This window comes from Tyto alba, unplaced genomic scaffold (genome assembly GCF_018691265.1).
Source record: "Tyto alba isolate M040663 unplaced genomic scaffold, T.alba_DEE_v4.0 Super-Scaffold_14, whole genome shotgun sequence".
NCBI lineage: Eukaryota > Metazoa > Chordata > Aves > Strigiformes > Tytonidae > Tyto > Tyto alba.
Window position 1 is genome coordinate 30789068 of NW_024881276.1, and position 25477 is coordinate 30814544.

Sequence of the window (25477 nt, forward strand, 5' to 3'; positions counted from 1 at the left end):
TTGCTTCTTGGAATGTTTTGACTCTTTTCAAGACAGATAAATCTTCTAATGCATTCATTACCAGGTGTTCAAGTTACTCTGGAGGAAGGATTTCATTTTGATTTGGAGCAAGTCGTACCTTAACAGACCGCCTTGACCATCAAATGATGGTAGAGTCAGTACAGAAAAGAAAGGAAGAACACATATCAGGCCAATCTTTTTCTACATAGGAGCTTCAAAGAGGCACCAGACACATAAAAGCATGCAAACCACCAGGCTGCTTACCCATCTATTTTAAAAGTATTCTGTGGTGCTGGCCTAACTAGCAGCCAGACAGGTTATGTGCAATTTCAGGTTGTTGCTGAATGTGAACACCTTATTGCTCTGTTGCTAAACAGGACAGGGAACAGAGGATATGTGTTCTCTTGGAGGGAGGCCCTTCCAAGAAAAAGAACCCACTCAAGTTACCTTTTGTTAACGAGTACTTTTAATCTAATGGTTAATTTAGAAAGAAGTATTAACCACATAAGGAACTGTTTATATTAGGGAAGTAAGAGTTTTCCTACTAAATCAGCCCCATGTGCCTGAAGTGCCCATGAATCACTGCTGTCAGTTAAGCAGGAGAAAGTGATTCACCAAGCCATTTTAATAGTGTCTGTAACAGAGCTGCTGGTGAGAAGTTTGGTAAGTGTGTTGTTATTGCAAGCACTCTGAATGTGTCTACTCATGAGCCAGAAAGTTGGGCAAGGCTTATCCCATCCAGTGGTCTCTTGCCAGCAGAGGCCAGTACCAAATATGTTCAACAAGGGGACAAAGACACTTGGAACCTGCCCCAAAACTTGTCACCTGGTTTTTGCTAACTGAAGGTAGATGTTTTTTCTAAAGCAAAAGGGTTGTTTTTCCTGTATATCTTCTAAATCTAGCATTATTTTTTTAACAAATATGTCTGTAGTAAACATATAGAAGTATGAGTATTATGTGAGTATGCAAAAGCTGCAGCACCAAGTACATTAGTTTGATGTAGCTTGCATTACAGTTTTATTTCCCACTGGCTTGCTTTGCATGAAACACAGTGTCATGTGAGGAAAACCCATACATTTAAGTGGGTTGCTAATATTTTCACTAATTTTTTATCCAATTGCTTCATCAGTTAAATTGTTCTCTGCATTTGATGGGACTGTGATAATTCCACTTCATTACACTTGAATGCTATTTGGGCTGTTGTAGCTGTGCTGGCATGTGGCCTGCTTGCTGGGCCTCGCTGCATTCTTGTTGGTAACAACGGCACCATTCAGTCCGTCTCTGGTTTCTCATTCTGTGGCGTATCTCTCTGGCATCGGGCCCTGTACCTTTCCCTCCTCGTTCCCTCCATTGCTGTCTGCTGAACCTCCTTTCTTAAACCTTAGGCATTTACAACTGATACGGTAGCTCTGCCAGTATAAGAAATGGTGCCACTTCTCTGTTACCTTCAGCAGCAGCGGGGATCCCAGATCCTGGTGGAGGCTGTGCTACTACTTCCCACCTCCTTATCAAGGCACACAGTGCAGCACACTCGCTAGAGCCTGTTTAGTTTCCTTCTTCAGTGGTCTTTAGGTGACTGTTTCCCTGCTTTCCACGGAGCAATCTTAAATCGAAGGGACAAAGCCCCCTGTTTATTCAGTTTGTTGTCTCTATGGGCTGAGACTTGTGTTCACAAAATGCCAAGAACTGCTATTCCCATGACTTCCCCCATCTCTCTGACTTGGAGGAAATATGCTTCCTTTTCTTTGCTACATGCTTTCTACTTGGTGTGACCAATTTAATGATTTCCACCTCCCTCTTGCTTTGCTCTCTTGTCCTCCCAGGCCCAAAGCTAGGTAAACACCAGTGGGAAGGCTGAGTGGGGCAGCACAGATTTTAGTTCCAGTCTTACGTTTGGTTCCTGGGATGGTCTGTCTCAGCAAAAATATTCCTCCGTGTGGAGACAGCTGTTTTCCAGCCTGAAATACAAAACACAAGATCTCTGGTGAGGTGCAAAACATCAGATGCACTGTCCTGAATCTTACACAGAGCTGAAGGAAACTTTTGGTGTTTTTAACCAGTGAAATGAAACAGAGCCCCTTGATGATAGCAATTACAAGTCCAGAGTAATGTGCTGGTGATTTGTTACAATGTGTGTGTAATGTCCAAAACTGTGGGCTTCAGCAGTGTGCGTTCCGCAGCCTTCAGCTGTCTCCCAGCTCCCGCGATGTGCCTGGCACGTGCCATCGGCATCCCGGTGGAGAGCTGCGGGGACGCTGGGCAGGAGTCAGAGGGGTGAAGGCTGAGCCGTGTCTGTAGCTCACTCTCGGCCTCAAGAGCCTTTGCCTGGGAACTCTGTCTGCCGAGGAGTGAAATGCCTGTTTCATTAGCAAGCCTCTGTGGCACATCCCGCCATGGACCTGGGATAGTAATAAGTCTTCCTTGGAGGAGAGAGATGTTGCTGTCACCCGCAGGGCTCTTTGAGAACCTGAGCAGGAAACGTGAGTAATTTTTAAATAGCTCTCATCAAGGTTACACAACGTTTGCTTTACTTCTGGGCAGTAGCCTGTGGTGGCCATGTCAGTAGGTACTTTGAAGCTGGACACAAAAGCTAGGGGCCTGTGTATCCACACGGGTCTCATCAGCGGAGAGCCATGCTGCTCACGGTGTGAGTTAGGATGCTTAATTTTCATCATCCTCGTTTGAAAATTTGCAGGAGTATTTCTGTGCCCCCAGTGATGTGTTCATCAAACCCTGCTATGGTTTGTTGCTTGGCTTGGGAGTGCCCTTTGGCCTTGGCACATTACTACAGACAGTACTAAACCTCTGTACTTTCTGCTGAACTCTTAATTGAATGCCCTTCAGTGTGTGGATTACAGCACTGTGAGACGGCCAGAGCAGATGCCGGCTGCTTCTTGAGAGCTTTTCATATCCGCCGATGAGAATGAGCTGATATTGCAGCAGGAACTCAGAAGTCAGAGACCTGTGCAATGAATGCTCTTAACCCTACTAACCCCGAGACTGATCTTCTCATACATCAGACTTCCAAAAGTGCTAAGCTCACTCAATGCTACATTTCATAATCCATGAGCATGAACAATATTAGCAGGCTGCAGGTTTTGAACTGTTCTGACCTTTGTGTGCTCAGACCCTCCTCCTACCAAAGGGCTTGCATCGGTTGGCAAGAAGTCTTTGATACAGGGTATTTAAGAGAGGAAAAGAGAATGCTGGGAGCAGAGGGAGAGTTAGGGGCAGGGCAGCAGCATTATGCTGAAAAGATCTTTTGACCCATCAGCCCATCATTTGCACTGTAGCAAAGATTATAAAGATGTTTGTGAAATGGACTGCAATTGAAGCTCATGAGCGTATATACCATTCAGTCTGAGTTTTCCATCCTTTCATTTTTTTATAAGTAGGAAGCCGTTATGCTTATGTATCAGTTACAGAGTATAATCTCCATTTATGGATGGGGAAACTGAGGCAGTTAATGCTGTCTCTCATCAAGGTTACACAAGAGGAAGGCTGTGTCACACTGGGCATGAGTAACCTTGAGAGCCTGCATTGCAGTGCTGTTCTTGCAGATCTCTCCGTACACTTCTGTTTTTGAAAAAATACTCCATCTGCTAAAAAGCACCAAGAAAGTTTTGTGCATGCATTGTCTGGCAAAATTACAAATTCTATCTCCCTCAAATTGGTGGTCTGTTTTAGTAGCTCTATATTTTTTTAAATCAACTAATTCTAGTTAAAATGTGAGATATGCTTCCTAAAAGTTACATCAACTAAAATTTTGGAATTAACTCTATACTTTTTGTATTGCATGGATAAAATATTTACGAGACAGATTGTATATTTATTAAATCATTACCCTAAAATAAAAATCTCAAAACCTCCAATAATTTCTGTTGCCCCCGTTATGTAATGCTCACTTCAGAATGTGGATTTGTTTATGCTATATGAATGACACACTTTTTCCCTTTATAAAAATTACGGAGGAAGAAGGCCCCAGAAAACAAATGCAAGCCCTGGTCAAACTATCCCAGCGAACGCGGGGGAGCCGGTTCCGTTCTTTGCCGCTCCGGTTTGATGCCAGTGTAGCTTGTGTTGGCAGAGAGGCAGTGCCTCGGGTGTGTGAGCGTCGAGCGGCCGTGCCAGTCCTGGCTCCCTGACGCATGGGGTCTCAGATGGAGCGCTGTCGTCAGAAGTTGCACCATCCAGCTTTTTGTGATGGAGTGCAAAATCTCGCCTGTGGCAGTGTTTTGTAAACACCGGTTTCTGAGCAGCACCGTTTCCCGTCTCCAGATATCTCTCCTTGTGCTGCAAGAGATGGGAAGATAATTGGCTTCCAAATAACAAGTGTATTGGAACAGCAGGAAAAAAAACGTGGTTGTGAAAACTGTTCTGTGCCGGTAGATGACTGCACTTACAGGAAGCCCTGCTCGGCTCATTCTCATGCGGTGGGAGTAGAGGAATATTGGCCTGTCCAGAGCACCTTGTCTATCACTGTGTGTTGCGTTAAATAACCAGACTGACTAGGATAACTGTGCTCATTGAGCAGGGAAGGAAGCGCTTATTCTTCCAGCTGGACTCCAAGTCTCCCTTGAGGGGTAGCGTTTATAAAGAATGAGCCCATCCGTTACAAATTAATGCCTTAAAAGTTTGTCAGATTCAGCAACACCCCTCCCCTCCCCCTAAGGTTTCCTCATCCAGCTCTTGCTCCACAGGAGGAAGATTTCAAACAGAGCGTGGTGGACGGTTTCTCAGTTTCCACAGAGCTGCTCTTGGATGCATAGAAAACTGGTGCTTGAACCAACACCATTTTGTTTTCTTTCAAAATAAATACTGCATTCTGCCACTTTTCTCAGAGACTCCTAATTTTTTAAAAAAACTTGTAAATCAAACACCAGTTGCTCTTGCAGGAGAGAGAAAGGCTGAAATTCCTGTTGTTTGGGTCATATTTCTCACCTCTTTGCACCTCCTTCCCTGGCTCCCTCTTCTCCTGGGTATCTAACATAAGATACTTGTCTCCACTTACAGGGCTTGGCCTTTATTTTCCTCCTTCAAAAACTGCCACAGATGCCTTTGGATGCTGAGGTGGTAGTGATTAGCCTTGTTGCAGGGGACAGGCTGAGCCACTAAGCTTTCAAAATCTGAAATCTGTTGTGTTGGTTCCTGTCTTGCTCAAGCCAGCCATAGTCTTGTCACTTCTGATCCTTCAACTGCAAGTTCTCGGGGACTAGAATATTTTGGCAGGGTCTATCACCGTGAGATTTGGCAGGGGATATCACGTGGCCCATCGTTAGTGTTTGTGATGTAGAAGTGACATGAAACAGAAATAATCTTAAATACATTGACTTCTTAGGAAAAAAAAAAAGTACCTTTTTAGTTATATAATTTTCAAATGACAATCTTGGGATGTCTAAAATCTATCTTCAGCTGTAGGTGTGAATGTACAACATCAATGTTTTCTTCTCAAAACGCGTAGGTTGATTGCTGCTTTTCTTGACACTGCCAGTTTTTGCTACCATATGTTCTCCTTTTGCAAAACCTTTAGCACTGTTACTTGGCTTAATGTAAACAGATGATGCTGCGCCTTATATTCCAAAATGCTAAGGCTGTAGAGGCACCACCTGAAATCGTGCGTGTGTGACTGGTCTTTCCTAAACTGTGGTGGAAGTTCTGCCTACCCAACCTTTTCTTCCAGTTTTTTGTCTTCAGAAGAAAAAGAGATGAGGGATTTCCAGTGCCAGGCAAAATGGGAGTGTGAGGAAATGTGGTGCCACTTGGGTGTTTTGGGTTCTGTCGGTGTCTCCAGAAGGCCAGGCTTGGCCAGGCTCTTCATCTCACGCTGTGTCTCTCTTCCAACTAGGATGTCAACGCAGGTGAAGGGAGCGAGTTCACCGACAGTGGGATCGAGGGAGCAGCCACCGACACCGACCTCCTTTCTAGACGCTCCAATGCCACCAACTCGAGTTACTCCCCGACGGCCAGTCGGGCTTTCATTGGCAGCGACAGCGGGAGCAGCTCGACGGGCGACGGGCTTCGCCAAGGGGTATACGAGAACTTCCGCCGCGAGCTGGAGATGAGCACCACCAACAGCGAGAACCTGGAGGAGGCTGGCTCTGCCCTCAGCGACGAGCAGAGCAGCGGCACCCTCAGCTCCCCGGGGCAGTCCGACATCCTCCTGACGGCCGCCCAGGGCACGGTACGGAAGGCCGGCGCTCTGGCAGTGAAAAACTTTCTGGTGCACAAAAAGAACAAGAAAGTGGAGTCGGCCACGCGCAGGAAATGGAAGCACTACTGGGTTTCCCTGAAAGGTACAGAGCAAGTGCGCAAGGGCTTATCCAGATGGGCGTCTGTGGTGTCCTGTGGGTTGTGTACTGCTGTAGATGAAGAAACCAGTAATCCAGACTCTTAAAAGCTGCTCTGGACTTCAGTATAATTAACATCAAATATAAGGAAGCGGTCCTGATGTTGTTCAGGGGGGGGTTTTATTTGATGGCCGTTGATGTGCTCACATTATGGCATGCATGTAGTCCAAGACATGTGACCATGATGCACTGAAGTGGGGTTCAGACCCTGCTTCAAGTCCTGCTGGCACCACCTAGGGTGGCTTCTGCAAGCACTGGGTGTTTCCTTTAAGAAGCATGTCTGTGGCTTGCTGACAGACTAAACACCTGTGTGCAGCCGCAGGCACCTGACAGTGGGAGTTTGCTAATGATGACACTGGCATGCGTTCAAACAGGGGCTCTGTCTTGGTGTGCATTCCTCTTGTAGCTCTTGTGCCTAGTGCCATTGGCCTTTCCTTCTCCGAGATGTTCTTCACGAGTGTGAACATCCAGTGAGTCGCAACACATTTGAGGTGTGGACAAGGAAGCCATGGTTTGGTCATCGAGGCTGGCTTGTGACTTGGGAGACGTTGGCCCTGGCTGCGTCACCCATCTTACAGTGGGCAGCCCTGGCAGCCTCCTTGGCTGCCCAGGCCACAGGCCCTTTTCTCTCTGAAGTTTTTTGCAGTTCATGCTAGGAGCGCGCTCCAGCCCTGTCTAGGGTCTGAGTTCTTGTAAATGCACATAAATGTTAACGGGGCAGCTAAAACTCAGGAGCTGGCCGCCTAAAGCCACCTCTAATTAGTCTTCATGCAGTTGCAGCAGCAGTAAAACAAGAAGTACTGGTTGCAGGGTTTGGGGACTAGTGTCACTCTCCTCTGCCATGACTGGCCTTGTCTGTGAGCCAGAGGAGGCAGAGCCATGTCTCCTGCTGTAGGTGGGATTACCAAAAAGCTCAGTATAGTTAAAGCCCTGCCTGTCCTCCCAACAGAGCACTTTTTTTTAGAGCACCTTTTTTTTTTTTTTTTTTTCAATTTGCAGCACTATTTTAAAATCAACAGCAAAGTTAGGTGCCAGCTCTTCCTTGGGGTGGTTAGACAGATTGGGGAAATGAAAGAGGAGAGGGGGAGGGATCAGGGGCAGCAGGGAGCCTTAATCTCCTGGGAGGGGGGCCCTGTGGCAGGAAGGTCTTGCTGTGAGGAGCAGGCAAACAAAGGGCCATCTGGGAGGAAAAAGGGGAAGGATGAGCGCCGAGGCAATGTTATTTTGAAGTGCTTTGACTCAAGTGGAGTGTTTGCTCCTTAGATTGCTGTGCTTTAGTAATGTTAGTGTTTAAATGAGGCTTTGAAGTTAACAGCTGCTATTGTTTGGCTGCAAATAGTTTTCTGAGAGGCTGGGTAACAGGGCATCCCTTTGCACTGAGAGGGCTGGTTCCAGTGGCAGAGAAACAATGTGCCAGTTTTAGTTTAAAACAGCTGTAGCTGATGTGGGAAGGTGGGAGAGAAGATGACCCTTTTTTTGGAGTCTCACAAATTGTAGACTTGCTATACCTTTTTTTTTTTCCCCCCCAGAGAACTGTAAAAATTATTTTATAAAACCAAGCAGGTTGGTTGCTGTCCCCAGCAAAAATGTGATTTTTTTTTTTGCTGTATCGCCATGAGTCAGAGCTGAAATGTTATGGTGGAATAAGGATTTGGTTTATGCTTTTTGCTTGTTTGTTTGTTGGGGTTTTTTTATATGTCAGTCTTTCAGCAAGAACAGTTCATTCCAGTCCATTTTTCTTCCAGTTACTCATCTGCATCCAGTAATTAAATCGCTTGATCTTTGCCTTGCAGGGACTGTAGCAGCTAGCAGCTGCAGGGGGCTGTGGCAGGGCCATGGAGGTTTGGCCTGGGGACCTGTTTGCTTGGCGGGTCTGGGGGGGCCAACTCGCAGCTCCCTGGCACTGCTAGGGGGAACACACTCTCACGCCTGCATCTTCCTTTTGGTCCCCTCGGTGGGATGGGGTGGCTGTGGAGGGCCCCCACTCTGGGACTTATAATGACGTTTCTCATCTGGGGCTGTATTTTACTGCTAGTGACTTTCTCGGCTCATGTCTGTGGCTCTATTTAGTGTGAAGAAAATGACCCGCAGGGGCACAGCTTGAAGTGCTGTACAGCTCGTGGTGTGACCCATGGCGTGGAAACCACCACCTTGTCGAGCTGAAAAGTGGGCCGTTGCTGATGCTCTCCACTGTGGGGCTGAAAACCTAAGCAGGCCCTGGAAAATCCTCTCTCATCCCTGTGACAGTTTTACAGATGATTTATAGTCCCAGGGATTAGCACTGAGTAGATGCAGGGTGGCCGTTGTGTTTAAATGTGTTGCTTGCTAATATACAATTGTCTCTTTTAGGATGCACATTGTTCTTTTATGAGACTGATGGCAGATCTGGCATTGACCACAACAGCATCCCAAAGCACGCTGTCTGGGTGGAAAACAGCATAGTGCAAGCGGTGCCTGAACACCCTAAGAAGGACTTTGTTTTCTGTCTCAGCAATTCCCTTGGGGATGCTTTCCTCTTCCAGGTTGGTCCGGTTCAAGGGTTTTACAAAGTTGTTCTCTTTTTCTGTCTCTGACCAAGGAGGAAGTCTTAGCTCTGGTTGAAATCAATGGAAAAATCCTGCTGACTTCAGTAGGTTTGGGATTTTCCTCTGGCAGCTCTAGAGGAAGGACAAGGTATATTCAGTAAATGCCACTCAAGAGACCCATCACCACATGTGAATTACTGTCAGTTCTGCTCTTTTTATTGACTGACGAAACCGTCTTTGTGTAGATGGTTGGAAAGAAGTAAGAATGAGTAAATATTCTTACTCCCCTGAAAAAACTGGGAATTTTGCATGATTTGAGAGTGTATTTATAACACAGAGACGAGGCCAGTTACCATATAGGACATAGAGTAGTGCATTAAATGTGCTGTAACACTATCTGCATCTTATAAGGGACAAGTATCAAAGATGGGACCTTGTAGAGGGGCTCAAGTGATTTTTAAGATCAAGAGGAGTTTGAAGTGTGAGGGGGTACTTGGACCTCCAAGTGCTGTCCCAGTGGTGCTGCAGAATCCAGTTGCCCCTTTTTCATACAGGCCTTAGTCAACACCTGGTTGTTACCTAAGAAGAGACTTAAAGTGCATGTTTAGCTTTTTAATCAGAAAATAGAAATGTCTGAATTTCACAGGGTATGTTTAAAAAAAAACCCCAGTGCTTACATCAAAGACCATACATTAGTTGATGTGTTTCACTGAAAAAGATTTCTGTATTTTGGTAACTACTGCTTCCCTAAGTGATTTTTAGGTTGGCATTCTACTTTCTTGTTGCAAGTTGTCACTAATCAAGGTGTGAGCCAGCCTGTGCTGATGTGGTGCCATTTCCTCCTCTTTTGAATCCGTTTTCTTCACTGGAGGAATCCCTTGTTTATTTCCCTTTCCAGTAACAATGTATTCAGAATTTCTTGCCTTCTTAAATCAGAAGCTATTCTGTCCTAGGATGTGCCCCCATGTCATCACTCTCCTGTACTCCAGAGCAAATCTTTAAAACTGCACTGTCTTTCAGGTCCTTGCAGCTGTCTTAAACAAGGGGCTGGATTCTCAAGCCAGTGCAAAATAAAAAAGCCTTACTGACTCAGAGGAAGTGGTGCTGGCTTACATCTTGAAGAGACCGAGTATCTGATTGCGTACTGAAAAAAAAATTTTTTTTTGTGGACTAGCTTCTTTGCCAACTCAGTCTGATTTTTCCTCAGCTCATAGTGTAATACTACACTACCCCTTTTTACTTCATACCTTTCCTGGGCAGGGTACATGTATTTTGCCACCTGGAGAGCTTCATCCGGGAGGTATGTGTGGTGCTTTATGGTCTCAGTGTGTTCTTGAAAGGTTGTGGAGCACCACCTCCTCTTGATCTACTGATATGAGCTGTAAAGTCTTTTCCATGCAGTTTTCTAAGGAAAACCTTTAATTCCCATAAAATTAATGCCAGTGGATGCTAAGCACTGAAAAGGTCACATACAGTACATTTCTTTTGTGGCAACACAGGGTCTTACTCATTAAAAGCCCTCTGTCATTATGCCATGGGTAGATTTTCATGTAACATTGTGGGAAAAAGCAAAAAGGAGTCTTTTCAAATGAAAAGCAATCACTTATATTGCCTTGCAGAAATTTTTCCCTGATGTGTCCCTTCTCCCATACAACACATGCATCGCTAGCAAAGCAGAAGAGAAAGAAGGGGTGGGTTTGGGAAGAGGGGAAGGAGACCAGCTGCAGTGGTGGAAGTAATGAGCAAGTGACTGTGCTGTGGGGCTTGCTCTGCTGCGCCCAGAGCAGCCAACGCACACGTACGGCTGGCTGTTCAGCCGTGTTACTTAACTGCTCATGTCACACACGTCCATCCACACATAACACAGTGCTGTAGTAGCGGTTTTGATGAGAAGAAAACACAGACCCGCAGCAGACTATTTCTGTCCTATGGAGACTATATACTCAAGGAGAAAAATAAGGTTGCTTTGTAATGCATACAGATATTGGACATCTTGTAACAAGCCTTCCCACTGCATTGCACCTAGAGACATCACATACCTCCTACATGGTGATTGCTTGCTCAGTCAGTTCTTATCATGCCTACACAATTCCATTACTTGCAGATGTCACATGCATTTTCCAGGAGCTCAGAACAACTTGTGACACCACATACTTATGTATCAGATGTTTGCAGCTTGTTTATATGGTCCTTTCCGTTGAGAAGTGGAGTGATTCCCCTTGCCTACTCATCTACCAGAAAAGTCTTCAGCTCCTAAAATCCATTCCAGATTCTTTTCTTCCTTTCTTCTCCCCAGGAAACCAAAAAGAAAACTCAGTCTAAATGTATACAGATAATATTTTAAAACTGATTCAGTTAAAAATATGACCTCTTGCTGTTATTATTTTTCTGTGAATTAACAAAACATACCATCTCATTGTAAGTCCAGTGCTACTCTCTTCTCTACGGGGAACCAGGTTTTACCACCTGACTGTAGGCAACATGTCTCCCATTCTGCAGTTTCTCTATTTTCAGCAGAAATTCCTCAGCAATGGGGGCTCAACATGTCTTCAGCAGTGGTGATAAGACATTGTAAGCCCCTATCTACGAATGAGAGCTTGTTAATATTTTTACCTGGGCAGGGAGTCTGACCAATTTAAGCAATGTGCTTTGTATGGTACCAACTGAAGACAAGAAAATTGGGAGCAAGAGATTGGTCTTTCTGATGTAGACCCTATTTTCTGCTTAGGACTTCTAACCTGAGCTAAGGAAAGCGATGTAATTCTGGGACATGTGTGTTTTACCTCCTTCAGTACCGCAGGAGTTTTAGGAGCATCAACCTGAAGTCCAGCCTGTGCATATGTGACTTCCAGAGTCAGGCTTCTCTGGGAATCTCTCCTTGGCTTCAGTAAGCCATGTCCTTTGCTGTTAGTTTTGACTGCCAGGAGAGCAGTAAGGATGACCTTCTGCATCTATGTTAGCAACTGGAGAAGTCATACTGTGCTGTCTATTAATAGATCAGGTATCATCAGAAAGTTTAATTAGAACAAGGTGGTTTGGCACCTTGCTACTTTTTCAGCCACAAGCCAAATACCAGAGTGATTACTGCTAAAGGCTGACACTCAGAGAAAGTCCGCTGCAACCCTGAGTTGGCTGTAAATTTTGTTTTATAACCTACTTTAAAAAGGAGTGAAGAAAAAGGAGTAAGAAGGCTAAGACGATTTACTTTTTATTTTGGAAGTCTGGAAAAGGAATGCTTTAAAATGTTCTTCTTTCTGTGTCAAAAGCCTCTAATCAGAATAGTGCTCTTCTAGAAAAACGTACTGGTGTCCCATGCCCCAGCCTAATATCCCATAGAATCATAGAATGGTTTGGGTTGGAAGGGACCTTAAGGATCATCTAGTTCCAACCCCCTGCCATAGGCAGGAATAGCTGTTTCTCAAATCCTCATCCAACCTGGCCTTGAACACCTTCAGGGAGGGGAAGTGTTCCCTTTTCCCCAGCTGTCACACCCATGCTTGGGAAGGGACAGTACCAGAGACATAAAAATTACTGTGAGCCTGCCTTTAATGATAACAGAGTTGTCTTCAGAGTGCTTTGGGACCTTCAGAAAAGGAAAGCTGATTTATATGTGCATCATAATAAAGCTACTCATAGATATCACGGTCACATTTTATGCCATTAATTTATTAGTAACTGTTGCATGCCAGAAAAGCTCTCCATACTGTGAAGAGCACAGAGGCTAGTACATTCCCTGCCTTGAGGGACTGGGAGTTTAGAAAACATTCAATGTTGAGCTACAAATTATGGCAGCATTGCATTGAACAAGGAAGGTAATTCCTGAGACCTTGCTGGGGAACACTGTACAGCTGCAAAGCACAGATATAGGTGTAATTCAAAGTTCTGAATGCCTAGTGCTGAGTTAAAAATGGCCTTCTTAAGAATGATGGGGTTTTTATTACTTCTCTCATAAGTGGATTTAAGGCTTTGAATCTTAAGATCAAAGGGAAAGGAAACTCCTTGGAATTGCATTTGTTAATCTCCAATCAATTTTAAAGAGGATCCTGACTTCTTTTCCCCCTCTTTCCCTCTCTTCAGACCTCTAGCCAGACCGAACTGGAGAACTGGATCACAGCAATCCATTCAGCTTGTGCAACTGCTGTGGCAAGGCAACATCACAAAGAGGACACCGTCAAGCTCCTGAAAACAGAGATAAAAAAACTGGAGCAGAAGATTGATATGGATGAGAAGATGAAGAAGATGGGTGAAATGCAGCTGTCCTCAGTAACGGACTCCAAGAAGAAGAAGACCATATTGGATCAAGTAATCTCGCTCGCTTCTGTGAAATGGGCCCCTAGCAAATGTTTAGGGCCTTCTTCCGATTAGCGGTACCTCTGTCTGCCCCCGCTGTGCCGCCTGTGTGCGCGGGCAGAGCGGGTGGGACGTGTGTTGGCAGGAGAGCTCTGCTGGCTGACCTGGCTGCACCGTTTCTCTAAACAGCGTGCACTAAGGTACAGGCTGGGCTGTCTTCTGGCCCCCGCACAGGGGATTTCGCTAGCTGCTCGGAGGTCGAGTGAGGGCTTTAGGGGAGTGAAGAGGCTACGAGGCCACGGCAGCGGGATGCCTTAGGGAAAAGCTGGTCATAGACCGACAAATGCTCCTGTCGCTGTTGCCTTAAGCGTGGAAGAGGCTGGTTCTTCTGCTGTCAGGTGGGATGCAGAAGGCATCCCTGGTTTCTGCTTGTTACAAGGGCCTACTTTGACCTCATGGCTGCAGCCCTGGTTGCCCCTCAGGACCGCTTCTTCTGACTTCAAGTGGACAGTGTAGTTGCGTTTCAGAAGCAGAGAGACTAGAGCAGATGTCTCTCCCACTGCCGCAGCAGCACCTTATTTTAGGAAACTAGCATATGGCTTCTGCTTCATTAGTTTGTAGCTCTGCTACCACGACTGCCAAATGCGCCTGTAGTGCAAACCATAGGGAGCGGCCGGGGCCCTGATGCGTTAAGCTAAAGAGGTTTTGTACCCCTGGAAGCCCGTGAGAAGGTGGGAGAGAGGGGGCAGATGCTTGCCTCTGTTGAAAGGGCTTCACTCAAAGGCTGTCAATCCCAGTGAGAGGGCAGAGCAGTCTCTCCCTTTATGTAACTGAGTTTTTCTAAACACTTTGAGACTGTTTCCTATCAGCAATTTGAATTATTTAAATAAGTCCTTACATAGGCTGATTATAGCACTCTTCTGCTGATAAGATTAATTATCCCTGGTGTATTACACTTTTCCAAGTACGGTGAGCCCTGTCGATGCTTACAGCAATGCTGCTGCTGTGACTGCTGATTCAGGGCGCTCTGTATGTGGAATTTGGTGGGGTTTGGTCTTCTTGTTTCTCAGATGCCCTTGATACATGAAAGAAGCCTCTTAAGGGACTGCTCAGAAAACAATCCGGGAATATAAAGAAAATTAAAAATGAAATTTTAATCCTGTTAATTAGCATTCTATCAAAGGAGCAGTTGCCTTGGGAGTAGACTTCTGCCATGAACATAAGTTGTTTTCTATCTGATGAAAAGTTTTTTATTATATGTATCCTTTTTTGGGGTTGGGAGGGTAAGGGAGAGTGTAAAGGAAGGGGAATCAGGGTTTCTTGAGGGAGATCAGCATTGGTGAAAAAGGTGTGTTACTGGGAACAGCAGGATTTTTTCAGGGTATTTACCACCCTGTTCTTCCTCCTTTTGCCTTCTTTTCTCGTGCATCTTGCTCCTCAATCTTCGCTGTACACAGATCTTCGTTTGGGAGCAAAATCTTGAACAGTTCCAGATGGACCTATTTCGGTACCGCTGTTACTTGGCTAGTCTCCAAGGAGGGGAGCTCCCAAACCCTAAAAGACTGCTTGCTTTTGCCAGCCGTCCAACGAAAGTTGCGATGGGCCGTCTTGGAATCTTTTCAGTCTCGTCGTTTCATGCACTGGTAAGTTTGAACAGAGGCCAGGGGTCGTGTTTGCCAACCTGCAAATCACTTCACGTGTCCAATGCAGAGATCACATCAACAAACAGCAGTCATGTGCCGGGGGGGGTGAGCCCTTACCTTTGTGTGCAGAATGAAAGGGGTGTGTGTCCCGGATGTAGATGACAAAGCAGATGCTTGCAAGCCATGGCCTTACGGAAGAACCATGTTTCTCCTAAACATGTGATTTTGAATTTCCAGATCTGCACTGTAAACATGCTTCCTATAAACAGATCTTCCTCTTACAAGAGCAGGCTCATCTTTAATGTCTGTGTACCCGGGCTTGATCCAAAAGTCCTGTGAAGTCAATGGGAGTCTTTCCGAGGCCCTCAGCACATACTGGCTTAGACCTTCTTGGGCATGGCTTGCTTTCTACCATATGGATGAAACTACTGACCAATTAGTGTAATATCCGGTCTCCAGTGATCAACACCTGATGCTGCACCAGGGAGGGGAAATGTTCATCTCTACTGCTTGTGATGTGGCAAATAATGTTTAAAATGGTTGTTCAACTTTAAATAATGTAACAACTCAGCTTGTAAAAATACAGGGCAATGTACTGCAAAGTGGTGGTTTTTAATGTATTTAAATCAAGTTCCTGTAGTTTTGTCTTGGACTCCTGGAGCCTCACAGAAATAGCTGAGCTCCACTGTTGTCTTGTAGATGTCAGCTGTACCCTTCAATTGAATCCAGAGCTGTAATTCAGTCAGGGGCGGTTTTATTCTTTTATATATGAAAAGATCAGCGTCATCATCCTGATAATTGCTGGTGGATTTATATTTTTTTTTTAAGTGGCATTTGCATTTATGCTTATTTTTTTGCATCTAGCAAAGCACTGAGCATTAGCCTGGAAAACAGTCTGCCTCTTCATGCTGGTGTCTCTTGAGAGCCAAGTGAAAAAAAAATATGTTTTGAATATGTTGTGTTGGAAAAGACACGTGCTTTCTTCTCCTTTAAGCAAACTCTCGTGTCCTCCTTTGCCCTCAGTAGCGTGGAGATGGTGCAGGGAGTCTCAGACTCAAGACGGGTGCTGCATGGCGATAGCGTGGCATCCCTAGCTCCCCTGGAGATGCTCCTCAGTACATTAGTCAGAGGATGTGCTAAGTCTCCCAGGTGTCTCTGCACAAACATCCCAGGTACAGCTGAGGGATGTCTCACAAGTCCAGGCTGTGGAAATGGAGACACTCACAGTGGTGTTTAAGTTCTCCTTTTCCTCAGTTTCTCCACATTTCTTAAGAAGAATCACCATTACTCGTACAGTGATGGTTCCCTGGGTACACAAGCCAGCCTTCTGTTTGTCTTGTCTTTATATGGGTTTTTGTATCTGCTGGACCCAAACAACCAGTTTCTTAGCTCTGTACCTTGGGGCATCACTCAGAGATTTGGGTGTTCCTGCTGGAGTTGCCAAATGACAGTCACTTTTTTCTAGTTTCGGCTGTGGGAATCCAGTACAAGGGTGTTCCAGGAAGCGTACGTCCAAGTCGCCAGGGTGGGTCTGTCTGTCTGTCTGTCTAGCTTTGCCTTGCACTCCCGTTCATACCTGCCATCTCCTACCACTCCCTTTTTTGCAGGAGAGAAGCTTGCTTTCCTGAGGCCACCTCCGCATGGGAAGTCTGCTTAAACTTTGGCCTAAATGCTGCACCTCTGACTAACATTGCACTAATTTCTGCCATAGGTTCCTCATTTGGGAAACACTCCTCAAATATTTGGTCTCAGTAAAGACAAATATCTTTTCGCTCCAAAGGGGTTGCCGCAGGTCATTTTTCAGACACTCAAGCAGTTAACACTGCTCTAGTTGAAAGGGTCATTTCAGCCCACTTTTTTTCTTCCCGTGTTTTGCTCACTCCTTCAAATGTTGCTATCCTTAAGGAAGTGCAGGTTTTAAATACCTTGATCTATTTGCAAGCCTTTATCTGGCCTTGTAGCAGTTTTGAGTCAGTTCCAGGATTCGCAGAGTGCTTCCACAGGAAAGAACAAAGAGAAACACTGGGCTTTTTGGAAGCAACAGATGAATTTGGAAATCTCATGTTTCATGTGTTCATCTTTGAAACCTAGTTAGAAGAAAAAAAAAGGAAAAAACCTAAAGCCTTCACTGGTGCTGAGGCTTTGATTTGTGATGATTAGACTGCTTCAGAATATCTCAGATTAAATGCCAAAAAATAGGGGGGTGGGGTGGGGTGGTGCTGTCCGTTTTAATTTTTGATGTTTGATGTTGGAAGAAGTGAGTTACACTGCAGTGAGAAGGAAGTAGCCTGGCAGCATCACCATTGTTCCTGTTGTGAGTACACATTGTTGCCATAGTATTGGCCTTTTTTATTCAAACCAGATTCCACTGTTTGCTAGATTATGTAAGCCATGGTGCAGTGGGATGCTGTGACCTTTGATTTTAAAACCGTGTGGCATTGACAGGTGGCAGCTCGCACAGGGGAGTCTGGAGTGAGGAGAAGGACGCAGGCCATGTCCAGATCTGCCAGTAAACGGAGAAGCAGGTTTTCTTCTCTTTGGGGGCTGGATACTACCTCGAAGAAAAAGCAAGGGAGGCCAAGCATTAATCAGGTAAGTGTGTGGAAATTTGTGATATTGTTATTTTCAAGGCTTATTTGTTAGCATGCTGAATGCAGCTCGTGCAAAGAGTGACTTGCATCAAGCACTTACACATCCAACCTTAATCTTGCCTGTTTAATCTTTCACTTCCTAAAGTCATCTCATTCCACATCCTCTTGAAAAATCAGTGACTGTAATTACAGATAAGTATGCAGCAGCTCCTATCAAACAAGGTTTGGAGTTCACACCTTCTTTAGCCAAATTGGTTGCATTCCTACTGTTGTATTTCTGCTACTTCTGCTTTTGCTGGAAGCACTTCCCCTAAACTCAGGAGTAACAAAGCAGCAGTGTAAAATAGATACAGTTTTGGAAAGAGTAAAGAAGTACAGACTTGTTTGTTTCTTTAAATTAAAATTATGAGTTCGTAGAATACTTTAAAAGTAGCTGAGTTTGGGGAAAACTTTGTAAAGTAACAAAAACCTTTGCATTTAGTAAGGACAGTCTCTGCTTTGCTTCAGTTTTTTAGAAAAGCAAAAGCTGAAACGTTTCCACCCAGTCACTGCCCAGATCTTTCTCTAGAAGACTTGTTTCAGTGTGGTACGAAGGTGCTTCCCTGTTATTCTTTCCAAACATGCCTAATTATAGCTTTCAGTTTTTGAGAGCCATACCTCATCTAATTGCAGGAAATGCCGGCTTTGCTTTTTTTTCTTTCACTTTTTGAGGGGAGAAAGGCTTGGGACACATGTTGTTCTATGCCCTGTGATTTCTTCTTCCTTCTCTTAAAGCACCAGTGGGTGTTTGTTTTGTTTAGCAGAGGATGAATGCTGCAGAATTGTTTAGCTCATTTTTAGTGAGACATCAAAAGTTCATCTAATACATAGTGGCTGAGCAAAAGCTCAGGGTTTTGGTGGGAAGCAGCGGATGCTTCCGTGAGTGCATTCCCAATTCTTTGTGCTGGTGCTGTGGCATCCCTGTTGCTTTGTACTTTTTTCCCCCAAATCAAGCGCAACCCCTTGTCCTGACCTAGTACCATGCTCACGCTGTGTCTTCAGACCTGTTTTTATTCCTGAACTCACTCATTTTTTTCTTTTGGTGAGAATAATTGCATTCTTCACACTTCCTCCCCTCACCCGTACCCCCCTCAGTCCTCAGTAAGCACAGGCGTGAAAAGGGATTTTGATCCAGGTTAAAGAAAAGTCATACTGGAGAGAGTCAAAGAAAAAATAAAGTTTTGAGAAAGTAGCAGAATGTCTAAATGTAGTGCCTGAAGACATTTCTCATGCTCATGTGTAGAAGCATGCAAAGTATTGCTAAGTTGAAGCAGTAAACTCTAAATCCCCAAAGGGGACCGTCTCCCATCCTGCATGGTCCCTGCTTCGTTTTAAGTACAGAATAGTTAACAGCCAAACCCAGCAACTTGATCATAAAGCTGTCCTGATTTGGAGCTATAAAACTTAACTTTTCAGTTTTAATTATAAGCTTCTGCTGCAGTAAGAACTCTGCCTGATGCAGTCCTGTGCTGATTTGGGGTGGATCTTGTAACTATTCCCATTCTGTCATTCCTCCTGCACGGAGTCCTGTTGATTTTGGCTCTCTGGCTCATGCTCGGTTACCAGCTCTTATTTCATTAGAGAAGGGTTACACTGACTTGTGGTACTTGAATGTTTGCTAAGTACTTTTTAGAAGCTGGTTTATTACAAAACCAGCCAGAAGTGGAGCCCTTCTGCTGATTTCTCAGCCTTAGCAGAGCTGGAGAAGTGTTCCCCACTTTACAGGTGGGGAAACTGAGCACAAAAGGAGATAAAATTTGTTCAGCTCCACCAAGTAGGTCAGAGACAGACCACTAAGTGGAACTGGCCCCTAATCTTGCAACATGGTACCCAATCACCAGCTTGTCCTTCACCTCCTATTCCCTTTTAACAAGATGGTATTTTCATCTTCCGTGTTTTGAGATTAATGTTTTTATTTTTCAGTTTGATTTCCATGCTAGATGTTAGATACACTGTTCTCCCCTTAGCATGTGCTGCAGATGGCACGGAGGCGCATTCGTGTTTTAAAGCAGAGTCGTTCTTGTTCCTCAGGTGTTTGGTGAAGGAGTTGATTCAGTAAAGAAATCTCTCGAGGGAATCTTTGACGATACAGTCCCAGATGGCAAGGTAAAACACCAGCTCTCCAGCTGCCTCCTTCCCCCAATTTGCAGCCGGCCTAAATGGGGCATTGACTCTGGGATGTGAGAGGAGACGCGGAGCCCCCGGAGGGGAGAGGGATGACCCTCTCTGTGCTGTAGGGCTTGTAGCTGCTCTGGGAGGGCTTGAGCTGGTTGCCCACGGTCAGAAGGGCTCACACGCTGTGTGTGGCATCCTGAGGGCAGCTGGAGGTGCCAGACCCAGAGGGGTGTTAGCGCTGCATGCCAGGGAAGTGCCTGCCCACAGGAGGACCTGGGCGCCGCTGGTTCTGGAAAACGGCTCCTTGTGGTGGCCATATGGGGGTTTTATAATTTAGGGTTGGCACCGCTACGAAGCGCAGGGCTTCCTCTGTTTCGTTCTCATGCGCTTCTGTGAGCTTCTGCGTTTGCAGCCACAATTACAACTTCTCTCTCTTTCCCCAGAGATAGTCAGCTATAAAACATCATTAAGGCAGTGCTAAGAGGCACATTTGTCATCGGGTGAATATAGGTTTAGCTGCGTGAGCCCAGTTGCGGCAAATAGGGATTCTGCTGTTCCATCACTTCCTGGGGATTTACAGCTTGGAGTGCAACTCGGATGTGTAGAAGACGTTAAATTCAAAATAAATGCTGAAATTTGCTGTTCTGCCATTTCTAGGTATAGGGACTGTAGCATCTACAACAGTTTTGTTGGCCTTGGATTGGTTTACCTGGAAACATAGTGCATTTAACTTTTAATTTTAAATCTCTTTTTATTACTGTTATTGTTTGTTGCATTCCTAGCATTCCCAATAGCCATAGTGTGAAATTCCAGGAAAAGCGAATTGCACCAGTGTAGCTGTGTGGGTGGCATGGGAAGGTACATTTTATACTGCTCAGGTAAAACTGCAAGGTTTCTTGTCTGGACAAGTCTTCTATCTACGCTTATGAATAAAATGTCTTCTCTTTAAGAGGGCTTTTTGCGACAGCATATAATGTTCCTTACACTTGATGAAGAGGGAGATTGTATTTTGTCATAATGGATTTTGTCTGTTTAGAGGGAGAAAGAAGTGGCACTGAGCAGTGTCCATCAGCACAATCCTGACTGTGATATTTGGGTTCACGAGTATTTTACTCCGTCGTGGTTCTGCCTGCCGAACAACCAGCCTGCTCTGACAGTCATCCGTCCCGGGGACACCACACGAGATGTGCTGGAAATGATTTGCAAGGTAAGAGCTGTGAGCATGCCCTGAAGCAGGGTGAAGTGTCCACAACCCTGAGCCCTTTCAGTTGAACCTCACAGTGACTTTCTCACATGCCAGCGCTCAGACTGCACTGTTCTGGGCTATCAGTTGTATGTTAGATGAAGAACGCGACATTATACTGAAATTTTTGTGCTAGCACCACACAAGAAAAATTCCTACAGCTGGAGCTAAACTTGGCATGAGTTTCGGGAGAGGAAGGTGGACTAGTTTTTGCCTTTTCCACTCTGGCCGCTGTGCACGACCCTCTGAGGTGCCTTCACACCCTGACCCTGCCTCTGCTGCCACCTCTCATGTACCCAGCCCCGCGCTCCCCCTCCACTGGAGACCAAGCAGTGTGCAGGACCCTTCTCCTCTCCCCATCTGCCCCCCAACATCCCGGCCCCCCAGCCCGCTTCCTCTCACTGGACGCCCCACAGCTCGTGGTGCAGCCGCCCTGTCCTCGCCAGACCACCCGGGTTCCCCCACCTCTGCCAAGCCCTCCCATGGCCCCTTCCCTCCTCCGCCAGCCGAGCCGGGTGATCTCACCCTTTCCCAGGTGCCAGGTTGTCCTGTTTCCAGGTGCCGTTCCTCCTTCCTTCCTTCCCCCTGCCGCTTCCTCCCCTCCGGTTGGCGTGGGGGAGGAAGGCACGGAGAGAACAGCAGCTCCAGGGGTAGGGGAAGGTGCCCGTGTTTGCTGTCTGCATTGCGGAGTCAGACTCGCCTCGTGTAGGTGGCAGAAGGGAAGAGAGAGGAAAGCTTTTATCTGCATTTGCGGGGGGAGGTGGAAGAAAAACCACCTGGATTTCTTTAAAAGATGAAGTATCAGAGACATTTGGCCATTAAAAAGAGTTACGTCTCAGCAGAGAAGTTGAAAGCTTTGACAAATTAAATACAAGCTTTCAGTTCTGGCAGCTACATAATGTATGTTTTCTCCTAACTGGCTGACTGTAAGCTAGACCCAACTCGTGTCACGTGCTGTTCTGAAAAGTGAGTCCTCTTTTGTACAACAACAACAGCAAGAGAAAAGAAAACATTTATTAGTATTAAGAGCTTAACTTTGGGGACTTTTAGAACATGTTGCATGTGCTTCCAAAGAGAGGGAAGGTGAGAGAAAAGCATTTGTTTGCCATAATTATACAGTGTGCTCGTTTCTCTGCCAGGTGCACTATTAAAGAGTGCTGCAGCTTGTGAAAGCTCTTCATCGTATTCAGGAAAAGATGACATTTTTGGAGAGAGACATGATAGGGAAGCTGGATGACACATTATTAGTAATGATTTATTTTTAGGATTTATATTTTCCTTTGGGTAAGAGTGATTAACTCAGTGGGCCAAATCCTTAGCTGGAAGAAATTGGTGTAGCTCCGCTGGTTTCAGTAGGTGCCTGCTGAGAATCTGGTCTCTCACTGTGTGACTGCTGTGGGTGGTGGTGTATAAGGAGATGGGGAGGTGGATGAGTGTTTGTTTTTTGAAGAGCTATTATCTGTCTGTTTCTTTTCTGTAAGAGTTTTCAGTCTGGAAAACACTGATGGATGCTTTCTTTTCTGTAGCATTTAATAATCAATCTCTTTCTTCTGTCTCTTGCATTCAGCTCATTTTTTCCCTTTTAATATCTGATCCACATCATTTCACATCAGTTTGCCATCTGCCATCCGAGAACCAGTCAAGTTCTGGTATAGTAAACATTTCAAGATCTACATTTCATATAAACCTCTTCATGCTTGTAGATGTGGTTAAATCTATTTGTGCTATTAAACTAGGCCTGATTATTCTGTTGGAGAACATTAAGTGCACTCAAGTCATTGTAGAAAATGTGTTCTTACGCTAACATTGCTGCTTGTTATTATACAACGAGCTAGGTTTTGGAGGCTGCTTTGTGACACTTTTATGATTCAAGATTGGTGGGAGGAGAGTTTAAAGCATATTTTAAAGTGGTTTCTCAGAGATTTCTCCTAAGATTTAACTAATAGCAGCACTTGGAAGGCAGGAAAAGTCAGTGTATATGCATGAAATTGTTTCCTATGGATAATACTGATTAGTGTGAACATGTGTATACGTATTACTAACATTTGTATAATGGTATGTCTTAATATTGAGTAGAAACACACACACTGTATATGAATTTAGGCAGAGCCAGTATGGAGAAAATAACACCAAAAATCAAGCATAGAAGACTACATGGCAGTTGGTCTTTTGGCTGAACTGGATAAAAATCGAGAAGGATAAAAGGTTCTGTTTTTTCATGATTTGCATTGTTCAAACAGTCCTGCGTGAGGGGCAAGAAGCAGATTTCCCCTAGGTCTCTGGATCTGTGCTCAAAGTCTCTGGGAAGTTACCTGAAGCATGATGCTCTGGAGGCTTACTTTGATTTTGAGCTCGTGTTTTCCTACTGAAAAAACTTAGGCCACACAGGTATGAAGCCAGAGTAATACAGTGGGATGGCTAGCGTGTTTCTGTGATGCTGTCATTTCAGTGCTGATGAAGGTCTCCCCCACTAAGCTGAAAGAATATGCCTGTCTCTTGCATTTACTAGAAGGTAACCGAAATGGATGAATAGTCTGGGTTGTGTGCCCACCCGCTGCACCACGCAGAGCCTATTGAATCAGATCACACCCCAGGCCGTAAATTCTTCTTCAAGAGCATGTCGGTTAAGCTGTTGGGTTGTGCTTTAAATTGGGTTAGCTGCTTAATTTAGTCCAGACATAGCCAAAGTTATTAGGAGAGAAATAAACCAAGAAGCTTATTTGGACTGCTAAAAGGTATTTTGGGTGGTCTTGAAAGGATATTAATATCACTAAAGCTGCCCTGTTTTTGCTCCCACCTTCCTGCATATGGATGCAGCTAGACCAGCAACAAAAAAGTGGATTAATGGTATGGCTTTTAGGGCAGACTGGCGGTGTCCACTTTAAGAGGACCTTTTCCTTTCACTTCTGTAGAAAATTGTGCCCCTATTTGAAGCAGTTTAACTCATTTAAAATTTCAAGGGAGACAAAGCCTTGCTGCAGTTATGCAAATGTTAATTAACTAAATGGTGTGGCTGGTGCTGTACCATCACAGCTTTAATGGTGGTGAGTCTCATTGCCTGGCTTGGATGAGATTGCAGTGTAGTGGATGAATGGCATCCACCCAGGCTGATGGTGTTTCTTGGAAGAAATGAGTGGCTCAAAATAGATCTGAGTTTTATCCAGTATCCCCTTTAGACGATGCTGTGCTCTGGCACAGTTCAGGACTTCAGTGCAGCATTGGTCATCCAGCGTTGGGCTCCCTCCTGCTCTCTGAAACGGCCAGCACACACAATTTGCTTGTAAGCGAATGTTCCTGCAAGGACAGGTGTGAAAATGGAGGCGTCGGCGGTCACCTCCGCGCCTGATGCAGTGCCCGTATCAAAGCAGGCAGAAGCCCTGTCATTAACGGCTGGGATGGTAGATGGAGCCGCTCCCTGCGGGGCAGGTTGCTCTTTTAAGATGCTATCGGGGTGCAGGCTGTGGGGCTGCGGGCAGTCCTGAGCGCACCCTGCCCCTGCCCCTGCTCCAGGGAGGGTGGTGGCTCTGAACTGGCCGTGGTGGGGCTGCCCTGCCAGTGCAGCTAGGGCAGCTCCTGGCCTGTGCCCGATGGCTGGAGGCCCCAGACTGGGTAAATCACAACAGGCTGTGATTTCTGCTGGCCTGGGGCAAGCTGGAAAGCGTCCCTGTGGGTCTCCTCTGCAAGGGGAGGACGTTGGGAGTCGATGTTGGTAGCGACATGAGTACCCAGCTGCGGACAGGGGATCTCTCCCAAGCCTGGGCTTCAGCCGGTGGCATGTAGCTTGTCAGCACACGTCTGGCAGACTGGCATGGCCTGTTGCTGCATGAAACGCAGCACGTGTGCGAGAGCTTCGGCACAGGAGCCCACAGGATGATACACCGTGGTGGCAGGAGGAGGCTGCCAGGTTGCCTGGCTCCTTTTTCTGCTAGTATGGTTTTTCCACATAGATTTTTTTTTTTTCCCCCACTGGCTTTGCTGTAAATGGCTCAAATGTTTCATGGACTTTCAGAGTGATTTATCACAGACTTCTCCCTCCAGATGTGGGGTGTGCAGTCTGTGGGTTTATGTCTCCTCTATATGTTTTTGTTTAATTGATATGCAAGGCGCTCTTCAGTTTGTGTGTAGGGATAGTGAACTAATCTGACCAGAAACTAATCTAGGATTTTTGTGTCATTTCTGAACCATTAAAACCAATTATGCTTCCCTTTAATTTCTGGGATGTTTGTATCTGTGTGCAAGAGAGAGAACTAGTGAAAATGATAAACAATGAGCAAAGCGTGCAAAATGTTTATCAAAAAAAAAAAGGGGGAGAGAACAAGGATCTCCTACATTCAGCTCTTTTTATTTTGGCCCTTGATAGATTTCAGATTCTTTATTTAATTAACTAGGTATTTGTCCGGATTACAGACATTATTCCATTTCAGATACTCGATTTCATATAAGGATAATTTGGTTTTTGAATTGGACATATTTGAATGTAGCTCTATGTAGAGTGCAGCAATAGATCTGTCTGTCTTTTTTTTTCTTCTTACTGGTAGCTCTTTTTTATTCACAGGCTAATCTAGACTTTCAAAAACGTTCACTGTTCTCTGAGTATTTGGTGAAGGGTTTGCTAGGTCAGTGTGTGATCTTTTCCACAGATCACTTGGTGTACATGACTCATCATCTGGGCTGTGTGATCAAT

General features: G+C 45.3%; 1 protein-coding gene across 10 annotated transcripts in view; it reads left to right on the forward strand.

The window, feature by feature from the left end:
• Positions 1 to 25477, forward strand: part of TIAM1 (TIAM Rac1 associated GEF 1) — a 188683-nt gene that overhangs the window by 115612 nt on the left and 47594 nt on the right. For all 10 annotated transcript variants that reach the window (XM_042788618.1, XM_042788619.1, XM_042788620.1 and 7 more), the window contains 7 exons: positions 5846 to 6293; positions 8697 to 8869; positions 12950 to 13174; positions 14620 to 14805; positions 17251 to 17397; positions 19467 to 19541; positions 20587 to 20757. In XM_042788618.1, the coding sequence (XP_042644552.1) occupies positions 5846 to 6293; positions 8697 to 8869; positions 12950 to 13174; positions 14620 to 14805; positions 17251 to 17397; positions 19467 to 19541; positions 20587 to 20757 (1425 nt within the window). The remainder of the gene's footprint in view (positions 1 to 5845; positions 6294 to 8696; positions 8870 to 12949; positions 13175 to 14619; positions 14806 to 17250; positions 17398 to 19466; positions 19542 to 20586; positions 20758 to 25477) is intronic.